Source organism: Manis javanica, chromosome 3, assembly GCF_040802235.1.
Source record: "Manis javanica isolate MJ-LG chromosome 3, MJ_LKY, whole genome shotgun sequence".
NCBI lineage: Eukaryota > Metazoa > Chordata > Mammalia > Pholidota > Manidae > Manis > Manis javanica.
The window spans coordinates 56254378-56275784 of NC_133158.1; the positions used below are offsets into that span (position 1 = coordinate 56254378).

The following is a 21407-nucleotide window of genomic DNA, read 5'->3' on the forward strand; positions in this document are numbered from 1 at the left end:
ATGGATGTCACTCATTACCCTCCCTTTGGTAAATTAAAATATATCCATGTGTCTATTGACACATGTAGTGGTTTCCTATGTGCATCCTTGCAAACGGGAGAGGCAACTAAAAATGTTATTACCCATGTCCTCTCATGCCTGGCATATCTACCACAACCTAAAATCTTAAAAACTGACAATGGGCCTGGATACGCCAGCTCTAGCTTTAAACAGTTCTGTGCGCAGTTAGATATTAAGCACGTAACAGGAATTCCCTATAATCCCCAAGGCCAAGGCATTGTTGAAAGAGCCCACTTAACCCTTAAAAACATGTTATTCAAACTTCAGTCGGGGGGAGAAGTACTCTATCCGAGAACAGGTAATGCAAAGACACTCCTAAATCATGCACTGTTTGTTCTCAATTTCCTTACTTATGACTCCGCGGGTAAAACCGCTGCTGATCGCCTTTGGCATCCCTCCACGGCAGATAATTATGCACAGGCTATGTGGAGAGATCCGATGACCAACACATGGCACGGGCCTGACCCTGTGCTCATATGGGGGAAAGGACATGCTTGTATATATGATGCTAAGGCACAAAATGCCCGATGGCTCCCAGATAGGCTCATCAAACTCCTAGACACAAATAGAGGCAAAAACAATAATAATTCCAGTCCAGGGCATATTAACCCCTGAGAAGCCTTCCCTTTCTGTTTATTTTCAGGAGGCAAAAATGAAGATATGTACACTATTGACCCTCGTCATGACCTTTCGCCCCGTTTGGACCCATCAGATTTCCAACTTCACCTGGACAGTCACCAATGAAGCAGGAGACGTCGTTTTCAGTTCTTCCACCTTAGCAAGTACCCCCCCATGGCCTGTTCTTGCCCCTGATCTCTGTGACTTGGCCGCTGGAGCTTCTACGGCCTGGGGGACCCCAGACATTTACTTTCCTTTTTCCACCTCCCCTGAGACCTACCCTGAGGGACAATCTACCACCTCTCCTGGGTGTAACAACACCCCTAGGAGAACCTACCTCAGAGAAACAGAATTTTATGTCTGCCCGGGAGCTCATAGAGATCGAGCCCTTAACTATAAATGTGGATATAGAGACTCCTATTTCTGTGACTCCTGGGGGTGTGAGACTACGGGAGATGCTAGTTGGAAGCCTAGCTCCACCTGGGATTATATAACTGTAAGTAGGGCTTGGAATCCCAAGCCTAACTCAACTGTTACCCCAGAATGTCAAAGCACCCAATCCACAAGAGGGCGATGTACACCGCTCTCCATTACCTTTACTGACAAGGGAAAAAGGGCCCCTATTGATGGATGGCTCAGGGGACATGAATGGGGGCTAAGGCTTTATGTTTCAGGAAAGGACCCTGGGCTCACTTTTAAAATCAAATTAATTCGATCTATTCCAAACGCCAACAAGCACGTTGTCCTTGGCCCTATTGCCCCTAAGGCAAGAGACCCAAGACCTTCTAACCCTTCTCCCCTGTCTACTAGTACTGTTTTCCAGGCCTTGCTCCCCCCGGTTTTACCCTCCACAGGCGAAATCCTTAAAGGCCTGGCTAATATGACTGCAAAATCCCTTAACTCCACTGGATATAGCGAGTGCTGGTTATGTTTCTCCCCCGTTCCCCCGTTTTACGAAGGGATAGCAGTTTTAGTAAACACCTCAGCAGACCTCATACTTACCAATGACTCCAGCAAGACTCGCTGGTCAGACCCCTCCCGTTTTTCAGAGACCTCTCCGGGTCTCACATTGACGCAGCTTTCGGGAATAGGCCTCTGTATACATAGCCCCCTCTTGCGTCTACCCCCTCAGCTAGTACCCATTTGTAACAGCTCCTTCTCACCCCCGCTGTCCTATGAATTCCTTGTCGCGCCCAACGGTACTTATTTTGCTTGCTCCTTTGGCATAACGCCCTCTGTTAACCCGCGCTTATTAAGATCTAACAATGAATATTGTGTTTTAGTCATGCTCATGCCCAAGATTTTCATACATCCCACCGAAGACCTCCTTCCATATTACTCGGGCTCTACTCGCACTAAGCGTGAGCCAGTAACCGCCATTACCTTATCTGTATTATTAGGACTAGGAGCAGCTGGAGCTGGAACAGGCATTGCCTCCATAATTACTTCTAAACAACAATATTATGCTCTTAGTCAAGCTATTGATAAAGACATACAAAATCTGCAAGAAGGTTTAGACAGCCTGAAAGAATCTGTTGTCTCTCTCTCTGAGGTAGTGCTCCAAAATCGCCGAGGGTTAGACCTCCTTTTCCTGAAAGAAGGAGGCCTCTGCGCTGCTCTTAAAGAAGAATGTTGCTTCTATAAAGACAAAACAGGGTTAGTGCAAGATAGCATTGATAAAGTTAAGAAAAACCTAGAAGCCAGGCAAAAACAAAGAGAAAAGGATGAGGCCTGGTATAAAAACTGGACCTCTGCCACCCCTTGGTTAACTACTCTGATCCCCACCATCCTTGGACCCTTGGCAGGATTCTTCCTTTTAGTGTCTCTTGGCCCTTGGGCCTTAAGAAAACTGACAGTTTTTATTCGAGAGCAAGTTGACCAGCTCGTCAAGCCAGCAGTTGCTGTTCATTATCACAGACTTACGGCCTGTGATGAAGAGTCTTACACCGAGCCAACCAATGCTCCCGGTCTCCGGTTTTCAACTTTACAGGCGTCTCAACCATGGTACCATCGATTCTGGCACCGTACTTAATGTGGCCCATATGCTGGTCAGCCAGAGCCAGACATACCCCTAACTATGAGGGTATGGGCATCGAGATGAGTGCGAGACAAAGTACCGCAAGGGAGGGTTCTTCCTAGAACCTCTCTGGTCCTCCCTGAGAATACGCCTGGCTTGCATAGAGGTTGGTATCCATATGTACATAAAGCCTTGATATATTAAAGTCAATTTGGCTTTCAGCTCTGCCTCTCCTCCCTAAAAGATACCGAGAGCATTTGCAGAATGTTACCCTGCTGGAGGAGCCAGGCCTCTATTCCCTCACTCGATTAAGGCCCACCTTTCTAAAATAAATAGAAAGAGAGGAGATGTTGGGAGCCACACAAAGACAACAAGATGGCCACAGTTCATGAGGTTCCCGCTTCACTTCTTGGAGATTAGCTACGAGCCCGCGCGGGCCAACAAAGAAGCCCGCGCGCGCCAAGAGATACTCTTCTCCCCCTCCTTCCCCATTGTCATATACCAATCAGAATGTAACTCGCTGCGCCACCCCTGCTATGCAGCCAATCCCCTGCCTCCAAGTATCCTATGGCCCACTCTGCCCCTGAACACTGGTGTATATCTACCCCCGTCCTACAATAAAATTTGAAGGCTTGATCAGAATACTGTCTTGCCTTCGCTCTTCTCTCGCCCCCATTTTCTTTCAGGTCGGGTCCCCCTCGTCCCCACGAATAACTAAGTCCCGCTGGACGGGACAACAAAATGCCTATGGGTTGAGATGAATGATGTAGGCTTTGTGACAAAGTTAAAGCTGCTTTAACCTTCTGATACATCAGAAAGAGAATCATCTGCTTTCAGACTGCAGTTGACCTCAGGTTACTGAAACTGTGGAAAGCAAAACTATTGATGAGGGGAGACTTGCTGTATATATCGACAACACATTACAACTCACTTTAATAGCTAAGGATCAGCAGACATTTGAGGAATGCTTCCAGCATGAATAAAAAAATCAGACAGGAAAAAAAATTTAAAGAAGCAGATAATTCAGGTAATGGGGGGAAATAACTTCAGAAAATTAAATCTTCAGACAGATGAGATGATCTTGCTTCTATGAAATGTGAACAAAATGTTACTTTTTAAATGGACTGTTCAGAGAACAAGAACAGCTCTTGGAAATTAAAAATATGATAGTTCAAATTAAACACTCAAACACTTCTGAAAGATAAATAAGAAAAAGCTCAATCCAGGAAGTCTAACTAAACTAGCAGGGGTTCCAGGAAGAGAAAACCGATGGAAGGAAAGGTAATATTTAAAAATATGTATATTTGTATACAAGACAATTTCTCAGAAATAGATGACATGAATCCGATTGAAAATCCCATTAGTAGCCTGCCCAACAGGGGGAAAATGAAAACCTAAAGCAAAGTACAAAGTTGTAAAATTTCCTAACACTAGGATAAAGAGAAGATTCTTAGAAAACAGAATAGCACCAGCCTTCTCAATGACGTCACAGAAAGATAAAAGGCAAAAGAGCAATACTTGGAGTTTTGCCTAGAATTTTATTCCCAGCCAAAAGATAAGTATGACATTCAAAGTTTCAAAAACATTTTATCCCAGCTTTTCCTTTTCTGAAAACTACTGCAAGTACATGTACCAGAAAAATATCAGAGGGAAAAAAGCAGGGATTGGAGAAGATAAAGAGCTCAAGAAAAACAGAATCCAACAGAGGAAAGAGTCAAAGAGGAGCATACACTCTAATATCTAAATAAAGTCTCCCATGAACTAGCTCCTCCAAAAGCTGTTTTATCTATGGACAGCGCTGATGTCAAGTTCTTTAAACCAAAATCTGTGTCACTAGAACTGACGTCGTTGGTCTCAGTTCTAAGGGAGTTCATGGAAGGTGAGAATGGTTTTTTTTCCTGCATATGGCAATACTTCGTATCTTTGAATATCAGTTTTTCCAATTTTAATATTCTGGGGTTATTCAGCTATTCTTCATATGGTGGAGTTTCATCTTAGGTTCAGTTTTCTGAGAAAGCACCATGTACCAATATTATATGGATTCCTTGGAAAAGACCAAATATTACAAGTGGAGTCTCATTTTAGACTCATGCCTTTTTTCTTTTTAACAACTTTATTAATGTATAATGGACACATTTTAAAGTACACAGTAAGTTTTTATGTATGTCCACACCCATCACTACAATCATGATAATCAGTAACTTGAAACAACAGCAATTAATTCTTTTATAGTTCTGGCCAGAGATCTGAAGTCAAGACATCAGCAGGGCTACACCCTCTCTACATGCTCTAGGGAAGAATCCATTCTTTGCCTCTTCCAGCTTCTGGTATCTTTTGGAATTCTTTGCCTTTTGGCCAGTTATGCCAGTCTGTGCTTCTGTAATCATACTGCTCCCTCTTCTCTGGGTCTCTCCCTGTCTGTCTCAAATCTTCCTCAGCCTTCCTTTTATAACAATAGTTGACATTAGACTTAAGTGCCACCTGCATAATTCAGAATGATCTTATCTCAAGATCCTTAATTGTGTCTGCAAAGACCTATTTTGCAAGTAAAGTTAACATTCAAAGCTTCAAGGTATTGGGATGTGGATGTATCTTTTTGGAGGCCAACATTCAATTCACTATACCACTAATCTGGTATGTTATCAGTTAGCTTGCATTTTCTAGAATTTTGTGTAAATTTTATGTAAATTGAACAGTACGGTCTACTTTGGGAGGGAGTCTGGCTTATTTCACTCAGCATAATTATTTTGCTATTTATCCATGTTTTGTATATTAGTAATTCATTCATTTTTCTTGCTAAATAGTAATCTGTTGTTCCTATTATACTGTAATCTGTATATCCATTCACCAGTTGATAGGCATTTGGGTTGTTTCAGGTTTTGGCTATTATATATAAAGCTGCTGTGAACATTTTTATACAAATCTTTGTAAGGACATATGCTTCCACCTGTCTTAGGTAAATACCTGGGAGTGGAATGGTACAGATATGTTTTTAACTTTTTAAGAAAGTGCAAATGGATTTTCCAAAATGGTTGTACAATTTTGCATTCCTAGCAGCAGTGCATGAGAATTCCAGGTGCCTCACATCATTGGCAAAACTTGATATGAATAAGCTTTTTAATATCTACTATTGTAATGGGTGTGTTGTGGTAGCTTGCAATGTTATTAATTTGTATAAACCTAATGATTAAAGACGTAGAATGTATTTTCATGTGTTTACATGCCGTCTGCATATTTTCTTTGGTGATATGTCTCTGTTCAGATATTTTGCCGACATTTTCATTAGGTTGTTTGCTTTTCTTATTGAGATTTGAGATTTCTTTATATATTCTGCATACAAGCCTTTGGTGTATAAATAATTTCTCCCAATCTGTGGCTTCATTTTTCATTGTTTCAACAGTGTCTTTTTAGTACTAGATGTTCCTAATTTTGATGCAGTCCAATTTCTCAAATTTTTCTGTTATGTATCACACTTTGGATGTCATATCTAAGATCTTGCCTAACCCAAGCTAACAAATATTTTCTCCTATATTTTATCTCAGAAGTTTTATAGTTTTAGCTCCTACCTTTAGGTGTATAATCTACTTTGCTTTAATTTTTATTGAATAGAGTAGAAAGTATGTATCAAAGTTTTTTGTTTGTTTTGCATAGATGCCCAATTCTTCCAGCACCATTTGTTTAAAAGACTATCCTTTGTCTATTGAATTGCCTTTACTCCTTTGTCTAAAATCAACTCATCATAAATGTATATCTACTCTGGACTCTGTTCAGTTCTATTAGATTTACTTGTCTATATGCCAACACTACACTGTCTTGATTACTGTAAGTTCGAAAGAAATCTTTAGGTCAGTGTAAATCTTCTAACTTTCTCCCTCTTTTTCGAAGTTGTTTTGGCTATTCTAGGTTGCATTTCCATGTAAATGTTAGGATAAGCTTGTCAATTTCTACAAAAAAAACCTGTTGGGATTTTGTGATGTCACTGAATTGATCGGTCAGTTTGGACAGAATAACATATTGCCAATAGTAAGACTTCTGAGCTATGAACACAGTGTATCTCTCCATTTATTTCTCTTCCTTAATTTCTCTTAACATTATTTTGTAGTTTTTAGTATATAGGTTTACATATCTTATATCAGAATTATGCCTGTTTCATATTTTTGATGTTATAAATGATATTTTGAAACATTTTTAGTTTCTAATTGTTTGTTGCTAGTATATACAAGTACAATATATTTTTCTGTGTTGATCTTGTATCCTGCAGGATTGGTCAACTCAGTTATTACCTCAGGTACTTTTCTGTAGCTTCCTTAGATAATATAAATAAGTTATTTTTATCTGTGAACGGTTTTTCTTTTCAATCTAAATGCCTTGTTTTTTTTTCTTGTTTTATTGTACTGATTAGGACCTCCAGTACAGACTGAAATAGAAGTGGAGAGAGGCAGCATCCTTGCCTTGTTCCTGATCTTAGGGTAAAGCAATCTTTCACCACTAAGTATAATGTTAGCGTAGGTTTCTCATACAAGCTTTTTTCAGTTTGAGGAAGTTCCCTTCAGTTCCTACTTGGCTGAGCATTTTTAAGTCAGAAATTGTTGGATGGTTATTGTTGCCTAAGTTTGCACTAGAATTTGGAAGCCATTTGGTCAGTTGTTTATTAAGTATGGAATCAATTAAAAACCTCACAGTCTTGATACTCCCTGTAGCTAAATCACAAAGCATTATTGAAGAGTAAGCTTAGCAGAAATTGAAGCCTAAAGAGCCTTTCTTAATTCCTGATTCTGCTGTTCACCATCTGTGACAACTTAGTCAAGTCCTGTAGCTAGGAGATTGTTTCCTTACATTTAAATTGGCAATAAGGTAATGTTAACAACATGCAGGATTGGCACTTGCATGAACCTGAGAGAGTGCCTTAAATTGGATACCCTGAGAGCCTTGCGTGCCTCGCCCTGGTTTTGGCCCTGCATTGTGATGTTTAATTCCACTGTGGTCTCAGAAGTTACAGTGTTCCCCAGCACTGTCACTCTTTGAACCTAGCTCTCACTGCCAGAGACCTACATTTTTCTGGGATATAACAATGGAAAAAATTCTGCATGTATATATTCAAAGTCCTTGAACTTGAATTGAGATTTCAGCCCTTTTAATAGCTGTGGAATCTTAAGCAAATTATTTAAGTTTGCTGAACCTTACTTCCCGAAACTGTACAATGAATAGTAATACCTGACTTACCTGCCTTTTAGTGTGTTTTGAAGCTCACAAAGTGATGGACGGAAAAAATACTTCAACTGCAAATCATCACTCAAATATATAAATTATTAGCATGGTGAAGTGAGGGCAGATTGTTGCTGAAAGCTTGATAAATTCCTGCAAGGCTCAGACACAATGAAGAAATGACACAAAAATGTTCCAAGTCTACAAATTTATTGAGCCCTTTCCTTCCCTTGGTGCATGTGAATCACTGAGTAAAGCACACACTATTCAAAGGACTAAAATAGGCAACTGGATGGCCTTTACAAGGCCAAAGATTGCATCTCAAAGTGAGCAACTTTTACTTGATTTTCAAATGAATTACATTTCATTCAAGTTCCCTTTAATTGAGATTTAATTTATTAGCAATAAAATGTACATATCTTAAGTATACAATTTGGTTTTGACAACTGTATATACCCCTGTACTACCTATATAAAATCAAGATATAAAACCTTCCCTTTAATCCAGAAAGTTCCCTTGGGCCCCTTTGTAGTCAAATCTCCCATCCTCCCAGAGGTAACCATTTTTTTTTTATTAAGTTTTTTTTATTAAGGTATCATTGATATACAATCTTATGAAGGTTTCACATAAGCAACACTGTGGTTACTACAATCCCCCCCATTATCAAGTCCCCACCACATACCCCATTACAGTCACTGTCCATCAGCATAGTAAGATGCTATAGAGTCACTACTTGTCTTCTCTGTGCTATACAGCCTTCCCCATGCCCCCCCCATATTATATGTGCTAATCATACCCCTTAATCCTCTTCTTCCTTCCTCCTCACCAACCCTCCCTGGCCCCTTTCCCTTTAGTAACCACAAGTCCATTCTTGGGTTCTGTGAGTCTGCTACTGTTTTTATTCCTTCAGTTGTGCTTTGTTGTTAGACTCCACAAATGAGTGAAATCATTTGGTGCTTCTCTTTCTCCACCCAGAGGTAACCATTTTTATTTTCTATCACAGAATACTGGTTTTGCTTGTTTTGAACTTCATACAACACAATAGTATAGAACATACTCTTTGAAAAACTACTTTATGTTATACTGAGTAAGATCCCATAGCAAATTCTTCCTTCTTTCTCTCACTACCATTCCATCTGGGAATGGAGTCTCCTCTGTGTTCTTATGCTTATAATATTTTAATGCTTTTTTTTTCTTTTAAATTAAAAAAAAATTTTTTTAAGTAACTGAATCTCATTGTGACATTTCAAATGGTAGAGATGTGCATATAGTAAGAACTTCCCTCCTTCTGACCTCCATTCCCACTTCAAAGGATACCAGTGGTGACTTCCCATACTTAAGAAAAAATTACTCATGCAGTACTTGAACTCAATTTCCCATTGTAAGAAACTCAAATCTCAGAAGTTTATGTACTAACAAGTGAAACCCCCCCTTGGAGCTTTTCCTCCCCAAACCATAACCATGTGGTCCGTTCCCCTCAGTCCCTTTTTCTATCCATTTAGTATATATGCACATGCATATGTGTGGCAGATACCAAAATATAAAAAACCCGAAAAGCAAAGTATTGTCATTACCAAATCTTCCCTTTCCTTTTCCTCTGCCCCCGGTAAGCATTATAGCTGGTGTGTCCATAATAATATCAGGCAACATAGACTTCAGGACAAAGAGTATTCACAAAGAGATACTCCATAATAATAAAAAATATCAATACCATTGGAAAGACCCAACAATCATAAATGTGTATGCACTTAATATACAACTTCAAAACCCCCTGCTTTAAGGTGGATTCTTTGTTGTTGAGAGCAAGGTTATGAGCAGAGATGTAGAATTGAAGAAGAGGAAAGAAGCAATAGATTTCTCTGCATAAGAAAGATCTTGAAGCTATGTTGGGGAGGAAATAAAAGATCGGGAGGCTGACAGGAAAAGAGAGCGAGCCTGTGTGCACAAGTGTTGAGGTGAGGGGCAAGAGGGAAAGGGGCCTTCGATCCGTTTAGGCATTTCCAGCGCCCTGAATAGCTTGGTAGGATTCTTTACCAGGTTATAGCAAATCCAGAAAAAAAGCCTATACTATTTAACATTAATTTTAACAGATATTGTAGTAGCACTGAACATAAAGAGATACTTCTTGTTTCCACATTTATGAACAAGTTTCTCCATATACGAATCAGGGATAATTCAGCTTATTCCTTACTGTATGTGGAAGCCTCAGGGAATTCTTACTATTAATAATGAAAACTAACATTCTCTGATGTCCACTATTTTCTAGGATTACAGTAGGCACTTTGTCTTGCATTATCTCATTATTATCTTAGTTAACCCTAAGAAGACTCTGTGAAACAACACTAATTTTACACAGACTTTATCAGAGAATAGAGAAGAAGGTAGCACTCCTGAACTCACTTTATGAGGGCAATATTACCTGAGTATCAAGACCTGACAAATTACACAAGATACTACTTATATATCTTTATATATAGACTTAATATCTGTTAAGAAAATAGACGCAGAATACTTTAATAGATCTGCCAAAAGATGGGCTAAAAATAGTTGAAATTTTTGTGGAGACAAAGTCAGTTCAATATATGGAAGAAGCCAAAACTAAGCAAAGAAGAAATAGTTGTCTCGGAGGTGGTGAAGTCCAAGTAATAAAAACGAATTAGGATTAAAACACCAACGAGATTACCCTTTTTTCTGTCTCTCCAACTGGCAAAGATTACAAAAAGAACCAGTGGTCGTGACGAGAAATGTGCATTCTCAAAACATTAGTGGGAATGTAATCCAGCACAGCCTTTTGGAGGATAAGCCTGTTACGAGTGCAGATTCAGGCTATGCAGTTACCATTCTTAGATCCAGCTTCCTGTCATAGGTGAAAGGCAAGTCTAAGCAAGCAAAGATGTTCACGGTATAGTACTGAGTGTAAAAGAGCTGGTTTCATACAAAACATTGTATGTAACATGATCCTACTTTCGTGAATTATATTTCTGAACATATCCATGGGGAAAAGACTGTTCAAATATATAAAAAGTGATTGTTTCTGGATCTCGGTGTTATGGAGGACTTTTATTTTCTTCTTTTTGCTTGTTGATATTTTCTGAATTTTAAAAATGATGATATACATTGTTTAGCAAGAAAATAAAGTTCATTTAGAGAACAGTGTGCTTCTTGTTCATGGTACTGTTTAGAAACCAATGTCTGGAGTACTGTATAGTGGGAATATGGGTAGCAAGTTCAAGAATCAGGTAAAAAGTTGGACTTGGTGTCTGATGTCCCTTTTGATCTGATTGTGATTTTATGCTTTTGTCGACATGTCACTACATATATATGACACTGTATATGTTAGTGCAAGTCTATGTGTCTGTGAATGTTTCAGTCATGACATTTTATTATGTTTTTTTGACGCTTTGATATCTTTGAGCCTTGCTGGCTGTTGGGAGACTGCTGCTCTCAGGGCTAGCCAATTCCTGGCATATCTTTCAGATGCAAACAGACCAGTGCAGAGCCCACATTCTCAACTGCCTCCTTGGTTGGCTTCCCCTGCCACCACAATTCCCCTGCTCTAACTCCAGGGCCAGCTACTAGACAGCTAGGGACAACTCCTACACCCCAGAGCCCTCTGCAACTACTCAATCTAGCCATTTTATCCTGCCTCACCTGTTTCTTCCCACAGAAACCACAGTAAAGGCTGGTCCCCATGTTTCCCCCTCTCTCCTTCTCTGTGTGGTCCCCATGCATGGGACAGCCCTGCTGTTTCTAGGGATCTGTAGATATAAAAACCTTCTTCCTTCTGCATGTCCTACCATATCTGATTAAAACAATCCGAGTACCCTTAAAACATTGACTACATATGCATGTACCTAGGTTTCTTCTATTACTAATTTGTTCATTATAAACAAACACAGTTGGATGAGATTTTTTTTTTTTTTTTTTAGTTGGATGAGATTTCTGGCAGCAATACCGTATCATATAGGCAGGTTTTCCCCAGGTGGGATCTGTTTTATTCTTCTCAGAGCAGAGCCTCTACATGTTTTGGTTGGGGAGGGGGAATAAATATGATCTCTGTTTGTGAACTCCTAAAAGAAGTCTCAAAAACAAAACACCCAAATGGATTTAACATGATTTTGGATAAGAAGGGGAAACAAAAAACAACACACACACAAAACCCTCAGAATCATGTAATAGATCCTTAGTACCTTTTAGGCAGTGTTAGTTTTCAAACAAAGATGAAGTGGTTTGACAGTTCATAAATACCAAAGAAAATTCTCTATTTCTAGAGAGTCAATTGCCAGACTCTTCTGAGGTTGCAAAGTACCATTACAGGTAAGCTGTTACTCATATGGACAATATTAATTGAGGGGTGCCACAAGACTCACCCCAAAATACCTTGGCCAATGACCTGCTGCAGTGCTTCCTCCCAATGATTTGACACTGCCTCCTGGGTTTGAATGCGCTACTACCTTATAATCCAGCAATTCCATTCCTAAATTTGCATTAGACTCTTAGGTATTTGCACCAAGAGATATGTAGGAAGATCATGAGAGCAGTTAATTCTTTAGAAATAGCAAGAATCTTGTAACAATTCCAATCTCTGTAAACAGAAGAAGAGAGAAAACTAGAGTATCTATAAAATGGCATACTACAGAGCCCTGAAGTGGGGGAGGGTGGGAAGGGAGGAGGGAGAAGGGGATTGAGGGGTATTATGATTGGTTCACATGGTGTTGGGTGGGGGGGTATGGGGAAGACAGTGTAGCACAGAGAAGACAAGTAGTGACTCTGTGGCATCTTACTACACTGATGGACAGTGACTGCAATGGGGTATGAGGGGGGACTCAATAATATGGGTAAATGTAGTAACCACATTGTTTTTCTTGTGAAACTTTCATAAGAGTGTATATCAATGATACCTTAATAAAAAAATAATAAATGAACTAAGCCACATATTGGATGGATCCCAAAAGCATAACATTCAGTAGAGGAAGGAAGTCAGTGAAATTATCTCACTTAAGTAATTTTCAAAATCAAAACTGAACAGTATATTGTTTTGGGATGCATATGGTAGGATCATAAGGAAAAGACAATTGTTCAGAATTCGGAATACAGGTTACCTCTGTGAAGGAGGGGGTGAGCTGCAACCCTGGAGAACATATGGGGGCTTCAAAGGGACTGTTACTTTGTGAGAACCTGTGCATTGATGATTTACTTCACAACACCAGGTTTTTTTTTTTAGAAAACCGAGAACAGAAAAACTAAGTCATAGATGAGAACCTACATAAAAAACAAATCATGTAAGAGCAATTTTCCTGATGGCTCTAGGACCTAGTTTGCTGGGTATCTCAAAGCTAAATGGGCACAGGCTAACTGATACAAATGTGTTGGGGAAAGATGTGTACACCTCCTGTGATAGTAAGATAATCTTGATTTAAAAATGTTACCTGAGAATTTGTGTAGCACGAATAAACTGATAAATGATAAACTGATAAAATGCCTTTAAATGTTTAAGCAAATGCCCTTGGTTTGGTAATAGAGAAGAAATAAGATAGGATCCTTGCCTTAAAGGAGTTCAAAATTTAGTTGGGACAGGAAGACAAATAATTTAAAAATAGTATGGGAAGGTCATAACCGATTTATGAATAGTTATAATAGCACGTGGACATGACTGAACTTGAGGTTTTAGGAATAAATAGGAAATTTGCCACTGAGGCAGAGAGAGCATTCCATGAAGAGCAAATTGTGTGTCACAGCTTGAAATAGCTAATTGGGGCAGAAAGATCATTTTATTTCCTTGTAAAATTGATGACCACACTTTGTATAAAAGGCATCCCAAGGGACCGCAGTCTGGTGCACCCAGGAGTGTTTCCCATCAGGTTATCATAGGGAATGCTTGTCAAGGAAGCAGGTTCTGAAAATTTAGAGAGATGTTTGCAGACAATTATCAGAGATCTCCAGGGCTTCGAGAAACAACAGAACTCAAGCACCGCTTCAGCCAAACACTTCACGTCTCTCAAAAACTTGGGTGTTACCTTTTGCTGAATGTGTGCTTCTCAACCTGCTGAAAGTTAGTAATTTATGCCGTTCTGATCTTTCCACGAAAAAAAATGGAACCAATAATGGCAAGCAAGATCGAGACGGAGACTGTCGGACCGCGGCCGACACCGTGAGTGCCACATTTTCTTTCGATGATCACCAGCACCTACGTATTGAATGGTTCCAACACCTGCTCTGTCTTCCCCTGCCCCCCAGTTCGTCTCTCTCTCTCTCTTTCCCTGCCAGATCTCCCGAGTCCTGGGTCTGCGGACTCGGCAGCTGACCAGCTGCGCTCAGACCGCCTTTCCGCCCCGAGCCCCGCCCACGCCCACGCCCACTGCCCTCAGGGACTCCGTCGCTCAGGGCGGAGGGGCGGGCGGCCGCGGGTTGGGGGACCAGGGCGGGCCCTGGCGGCGCAGGCGCATTGGGTTGGCCGCGCCGAACAGCGGCCATGGAGCAAGTACCTCCGGACCCCGAGCGGCAGTTACAGCCGGCGCCCCTAGAGCCGCTGGGTCACCCCGACGCTAGGCTGGAGGCCGCGGTCGGCGGGGAAGCAGGGGCGGCCCGAGACGAGGGTCCCGGAGACGGCACGGTGAGGAGAAAGGAAGGCAGAGGCCGCGGGGCCTGTGTCGGGGCCTAGCGGGCCGGGCCGGGCTGGGCTGAACTGGCGGGGCCGGTGGGCTCGGCCGGGGAGGCCCGGCGGTGACCCGGAAGCAGGTGGAAAGGCCGAACCACAGGTGCCATGACGAGGAGGCTCAGTCGCAGACAGCGAGTCCTGGAAGGGGGCGAGCGAGCACCTGGCGCTGGAGCGGGCGGCGGCGAGGGGAGCGGAGGGCGTCTGTGGGTGCATTTGTGCGGGCGTGGAGGTCGCGGCCCGGGACCCGCCAGGCCGGAGCGGAGGCCGGGGAGCCCGGAGGTTTGGATCTGCAGAGGAACGTGGACGTTTCTGGCAGTGTGGTGAGGGGTTGTGTAGAGGAGATGGTTTAAGACGACAGGTACCGTGGGGCGTGGCAGCGGTGTAGAAGGGAGGGAATGGGGGACTTAAGGAACAAGTTGGGGGTTCTTAAGGGTGCTTGGCCTGGTGCCACCATCAGGAAATTAAAGTGTCAGATTCAGGAAAGGGTACAAATGAAAAAAACGTTTTTTAGAAACTTTATTCGGTTGTAATTTCATTTGGAGGCAATGACATGTTTCCTTTTGAAGACTTACCATCGGTATCCTATGTTGTGCATTGTGAAGCCTTTGGTAATTAGTGATTTTCATTTGCTTCAGAAAAGGAGAAAATGCATCGTTTTATATTATATTTGTAACTGCTTTCATGCCAAAGTATTTTCGCGTATAATGGAAGATAGGCAGACCAGATTCTGAAATGAAGCATTTCAGAAACCAGCGCTCCACATCAGACCACCCACCCCAGAGCGTGTGATCATACATTTTGCTTCTTATTTTTCTGGAACAGCGATTAGTGCTAATATAAAACTACCCCTCACGATAGATGGCTAAAGAAAAGTTAAAGTTGTTTGCTGAAATCTAGTAACCACAGTGTTGCTCATGTGATTTTTATATTAATGATACCGTAAAAAAAAAAAAGTTGCTGAATGTAACTAAAAAGATGCTTAACTTTAAGTTTAGAGGCCAGATTAGGAGCTTCAGTCAACACAGGAGTGGAAGGTTTTGCCTTTTTAGGGAAATGCCGAGTTTTATAGGGTAGCTTGAAGCCTTTTTTGGGTGAGTTAAAATTTTTCATTTAATTTTTCTAAGTTCTAGGATTATTTATAGAGAAGTCCAGAAATATTAAATGTGAGAATTGTGTTTGTTCTGTAGTGCATACATTTGGCTCTTGTTATTTGCTTTTTATGCACGTTTCCATCTGTGACTTCAGTTTTCTGTTCTGTTTTCTAAAACAAACAAAAAACCCTCGTGTTGTGAAGTAAATCATCAATGAAGAGGTTCTCACAAAGTAACAATCCCTTTGAACCCCCCATATGTCTCCTGGGTGTGGCTCACCCCCACCACCACAGAGGTAACCTATATTCTGAATTCTGATGAACAATTGTCTTGCTTTTCCTTATAATCTTACCATATGTATCCCTAAAGAATATTATATTTTGTTTAGTTCTACTTGATTTTGAAGATTACTTAAGTGAGATAATTTCACTATGACTTCCTTTCTCTTCTCTATGTTATGTTTTTGGGATCCATCCAATATGTGGCTTAGTTCATTTATATTCATAGCTCTGTAGTATGCCATTTAATAGATACTCTAGTTTTCTCTCTTCTACTCTTTACAGACATTGGGATTGTTACAAGATTCTTGCTATTTCTAAAAAATTACTGCTCTCATGATCTTCCTACATATCGGAAAGTCTAATACACATTTAGGAGTGGAATTCCTTGATTGTGAGGTAGTGACATCTTCAGTCCTAGTAGATAGTGCCAAATTCTTTTCCAAAGTGATTAAACTCCTGTCAACAGTGCTTGATGCTTTCTGTCCTTAATGATACTCAATATTTTCAGACTTTAAAATACTTGCCAATCTTGTGGCTATGTGTTAAAGCTTATTTAGATTGTTTCAAAGGCAAGAATCTTACCTTTTTTGGGCAATATCATGAGTTTGATCTTGATGTTAAAAATGTTGCTAATATATTTGTGAAAGCCTTTAGATAATATGAAGTTGCAATTATAGTATAAAATCCACTTATCTTAATTTTAAAGTGATTATAAATATTTCATTAAAAAATAAAACCTATGTATGTTCAGTTCAAGATATTTGAAAACCCAAAGATGCCATCATACAGTAAAGTTGTACTTATATAGCATTAACTGATATTTTAGGATAATGTTGTAAATTTGTGTTATAAGACACCATCCACTGGTAACAACTTATGGGATTTCCTCAAGCAACTCCCTAATTTAGAAGTTCACAGAGACACAAGCCATTTGGACAAACATTTCAGAATCACCAGGTGTTTAAACATAGAGATACATTCAGGTATACTCTGTACATTGTCCCTCCTTCTCTCTCAGACCCCTCCTTAGAGGGGTACCCCCTTTACCTTTTTCTGGCCTTCTGCAGTGCATCCCCAGCTGAGAAGTACTGCAGAGCCATAGCTGTGTTGCTACTGTTACTGATAGGAGTGTGGTCTGGACGGAAAATAAATTCGGTTTTTTGTTTGGGTGTGCTATGCATAGTAAGGCTCTACTTTTCATTTAATTCTCAAAATTGCCCACAAAAGACAGATAAAGATGAGGAAGCAGAGGCTCAGAGAGAAGTAATTTGGCCAGGTCACAAGCTAGTCCTTGATATGGCTGGAATTTGAGCCCAGGTCGTTCTGGCCTTTGAAATTAATGCTCTTTGCGTAATAAGCCGTGCTGCTGCGTTCCCCCCAGGAAAAGTTTAAGGTAGTCTTTTGATTTGCTCCAATACTATATTTGAATTTTTTTTTGTTGAGACTGTTGTAATTTTAAGAAGGAAAAAGGAAGGTGTGAGTGTTGATTTATCAAGGAGTTTTTCACCACAAAAATATGGAGATAGTGTGCAAAGATGGCAAAAAGCTTGCCTCATCGGCCTTGTTTGTGAAACTGCACATTTTGGGTGCAGAGTAATTTGTACCAATTGCCCTGCACTTGGGGTAGTGCAAACAAGCACTGCCTAAGAGCTGCAAGCCTCTTCGGACTTTAAACATCACTGATCAAGATTCTTAAATTCTGCTGTAAGCCCTTATTCTGTAGTCTCTTGTTTTTCTTTCTACAGACTTATTCTGGAGTCTTCCATCCTATTCCTTTCCGTTGTCTAATTAGAAGTCTCCTTTCTTTTCTTTTTATACTTTTTCCCCTGTAAGTTGGAGCACATTCATTTTTTCCCCTCAAGTATTGTCAGTTCTTTTTAAAAAGATTTAGAAAATGGAAAAAATGAGGGAGGAATCCAATCTCCATGAAAGTAGTAATTAGCCCTGACCAAAGAGATTATGGCAAAGGAATGGAGGAAAGTGTTCTTGTTTTTATGCTGGAAGATTCCATTGAGTTAGTGGTTAACAGTATTTGCCCAGAGAAGACAGTTGCCTGATGGATTCATAAGCAGTTTTTTTTTTTTTTTTTTTAAGAGACAGTGCTCTAGGTCTGGAAGTGCTGGTAGGGGCCGAGTACTTGAGCAGCTGGTGCTTATAAATTCCTGTATTAGCACTTTCACTGATTGCCAGCAGAGAACTTAGTGGAGTAGGCCAGAACTATGAGTTAAGTTTGAGGCATTTCTGGGTGAGAATCAAATAAAAAAGGAAAAAGAAAATGTATAGGTATATAGTTAACAGAATTTATCAGTTTAGCAGCAGATGGTCAAATCGTACTCAAGAATGTTTTCTTTTATTCACAGTACAGAGTACATTTTTTCTTCCTAATCAGTATACATAAACTTTCATACCTAAGTGTTGTTTCAGGAAACAATACTTAACCGTTAACTTCATGCATTTACTTCTGATATTTTTCTATTGTTTTCATTAAAAAAAAATGATCACACAGTGTAGCTCAGAGAAGACAAATAGGGACTCTGTGTCATCTTACTACACTGATGCACAGTGACTGCAGTGGGGTATGGGGGGGACTCTATAATAAGGGTGAATGTAATGACCACATTATTTTTCTTGTGAAACCTTCGTAAGAGTGTATATGAATGATACCTTAATTTAAAAAAATTTGAAAAAATATGGTCGCAAATAATGACTCTATATATAATCTTACTATGCTGATAAACAGTGACTGCAATAGAGGGGGTGAGGACTTGTTAATAAGGGTGAATGTTGAAATCACAGTGTTGTTGATGTGAAACCATCATAAGATTGTATATCAATGATGCTTTAATAAAAAAAGGGAATGGTCACAAATCACCAATTAATTTCATGAGCCATGAAAGTGTTGTGACTCAGTTTGGAAAACTGTTTAAGCTTACTAATTATCTTAAATAAAAATCTGTTTTCTGAACAGCTGTGCTTTTTAAGAAATACATCTTTAAAGACAGAAAACATAAGAAAACAGTTTGTGTATTACAACCCTATTTTTTTAGTTATCTGCAATTGTTAGGCCTAAGTAAGCACCTTATTTTTTTATGTAATGCCAACTGCTTTTGACAATTGTAGACATATCCCTGCAGGAAGTAAATTTAATGAGTTGTTCTTAAACTTCTGATCTCTGGTCTATTTCACTAACAGGCCTAGAAAAAAGGATCATAAAGAAGTACACCAATGTATTTCAGTAATGGTCAGTGCTGGGTTGCAGGGTACAAGTGATTTATATTTCCTTAATTTTTTCCTCTACTTTTCAATTTTTGCACATTAAGCTTGTATCAATTTTCATAATCAGAAAAACTTAAACCTGCAAATAACAGGGTCTAGGCAGTACTTGAGCTCTTGCTGTATGTCAGGCAAGTTTTCAAACTCTTTACATGCATTAACTCATTAAATGTTCCCAACAACATAATGAGTTAGGTACCATTATCCCCATTTTGCAAAAGAGGAAACTGAGGCAGAGAAGTAAAAAAATTTGCCAAGAATTGCAGAGCTAATCTGTGGCAGAGATAGGATTCAAATTCTGGTAAGCTGGCTACTAATATGAGGGAGAATTGATCTACAGCTTTTCTAATCACAAACTTATTTTTTCTTTTTACAAATTATTTTGTATTTTCCTAATTACCTGCTTGACCTGATGCTGTGCTGGTTTCTTTTGATTTCAGTTTACTCTGTGTTTGTTCATATTGTAATTTTTATGCCTTGTGTTGTTTTAATTCTCTTGTTTACCACAGGGAATTTAAAACATTAGCATTTATTACCTTAGCAGGCTTTATTTTTGGTTGATTTTATTGTCTGGTTTTAACTTTCTTATTTTGGTTTCTATCTTTGGGTTTTACTTTGTGGAAGACAGTTTCTTTGGTTTTATCCTCTGTAATGATTTGGAAGGGATGTATCTTTTTTTTTCTTCCCCAAAACATAACTGAGACAAAAATTGTTTATGTAAATATAATGACCATTTAAGAATTTCTGAAATAACCTCATTTCTAGAAGTTATCTCATTTATAAGCAAATGCTTTTTTTCCCATAAGCTATTGAGAGTACGCTGCCAGCATGGTATTCCCTCATCTTCATTCTCAAAATTTTCAGTGTGTATTTCCAGGGTAAATAAGAACATTCTCCTATATAACTGTAATACTGCCATCAAAATGAGGAAAATAACACTGGTAAGTCTAACCCTCAGATTAAGTTTTGCCTGTTGTACCAGTAGTGTTTTTCTGAGCAGGATGATCCAGGCACTCGTGTGCATTTACTTGTACTGTCTCTTTAGTGTCCTCCAATGTGGAGGGGTTTCTCAGTCTTTACTTTCACACTTTGACCCTTTTTGGGACTGGGAACCAGTTACTTTGTAGAGTTGGTGCTGTCAGCTGTGTCTGGGGAGGTCTGTCCCTGTGCACCAGGGGAAACCTAAACCTGCGCAGGGCAGGGTTCTGGGCTATGCACGAGAAAGAATTCCTGAGCAGGTTGGGTAAGGACGGAATTCATTAAAATTAGAGTAGCCGAGAGAAAGGAAGCTAAGTGGGGCAGAGAGAGTGAAGGCTTGTGTTAAAGTCTAGGAAATAGAATGAAATAACGAAGTCATGAAGACGCCTACCACTGGAAGAGCGCAGAGACAAAAGCACAATTAAGTTGAGCCATGAGAAAGCTTTATTTAAAAGGTACGCATTTAAAGAAAGGAAAGTGCAGATAGCAGGCACCCTGAAAGACTGGGGGTTCCCTCTTTGAAGGATTTTTCAGTAATGTGACAAAGGGCCATAGGGTATAGACTTGTAAAGTGGTCTCAAAATGCTTGTAAGAGACATTATGTCTCATCTCTTCTATTAGTCCTCCAGGTAATTCTGCAAAAGTAACACAAGAAATTGGTTGGTTTCTCTCCACAACAGCAGCTTCCCTCTGGGAACTTAGCAGTCAAGAAGGCTCGCTCTGCCCCCAAAGCGGGTTGAGTTACTGTCTGTTTACCAAAGAATATGCTAGGAATCTTACTTTCTAACTTCCCAGTTTTTAAAATGGAATCTTAGCCTTAAGATGGAGTTCCTCCTGTTCTTACTGTGCTGGTTATATCTTGGCTGTTTTGGAAAATATTATGACTCTTGTCTGCTGTCCCTGCCCTACATCAGACTTTGCCTGGATTTGGTTTTGCCTGATGTTCCCTTGTGATTAAATTTAGTTGATGCATCTTTGGCAGAAATTGCCACTTAAGTGATACTGTATTCTTTTACTTGCATCTCACTAGTCTGCAGGTGAGTTGGGTTTGCCCCACTCCTTAGAGCACTTTTTCTGCCAGCTTCTCCAATATAAAGTTATTCTTTTTCCCTTTGTAATTAATTTTTTGTAGGGACATACTGTGAATCTATGAAATATCTTGTATCCTCATCGAACTTTCTGTTTGTCTATTTCAGTGTGGACTCATGAAGTTTATTTTTTAACAA

General features: G+C 39.8%; 2 protein-coding genes across 8 annotated transcripts in view; both read left to right on the forward strand.

Annotated features, from left to right (window-relative positions):
* Positions 1-3337, forward strand: part of OSBPL11 (oxysterol binding protein like 11) — a 108246-nt gene extending 104909 nt beyond the window's left edge. For all 5 annotated transcript variants that reach the window (XM_073231480.1, XM_073231479.1, XM_073231482.1 and 2 more), the window contains one exon: positions 704-3337. The gene's annotated coding sequence lies outside the window, so the exon portion shown is untranslated. The remainder of the gene's footprint in view (positions 1-703) is intronic.
* A 10988-nt stretch (positions 3338-14325) lies between these two features.
* The window catches only part of SNX4 (sorting nexin 4), a 59046-nt gene continuing 51964 nt past the window's right edge, over positions 14326-21407 (forward strand). Inside the window, exons 1-2 of one of the 3 annotated variants that reach the window (XM_073231488.1) lie at positions 14375-14513; positions 15853-15944. Coding sequence is in view for 2 of the 3 variants with exons in the window: in XM_073231486.1 (XP_073087587.1) it covers positions 14373-14513 (141 nt within the window). In the remaining variant the exon portion in view is untranslated. Of the gene's footprint in view, positions 14514-15852; positions 15945-21407 lie in introns of all 3 variants that reach the window. The other 2 variants (XM_073231486.1, XM_073231487.1) reach the window with 2 other exon arrangements.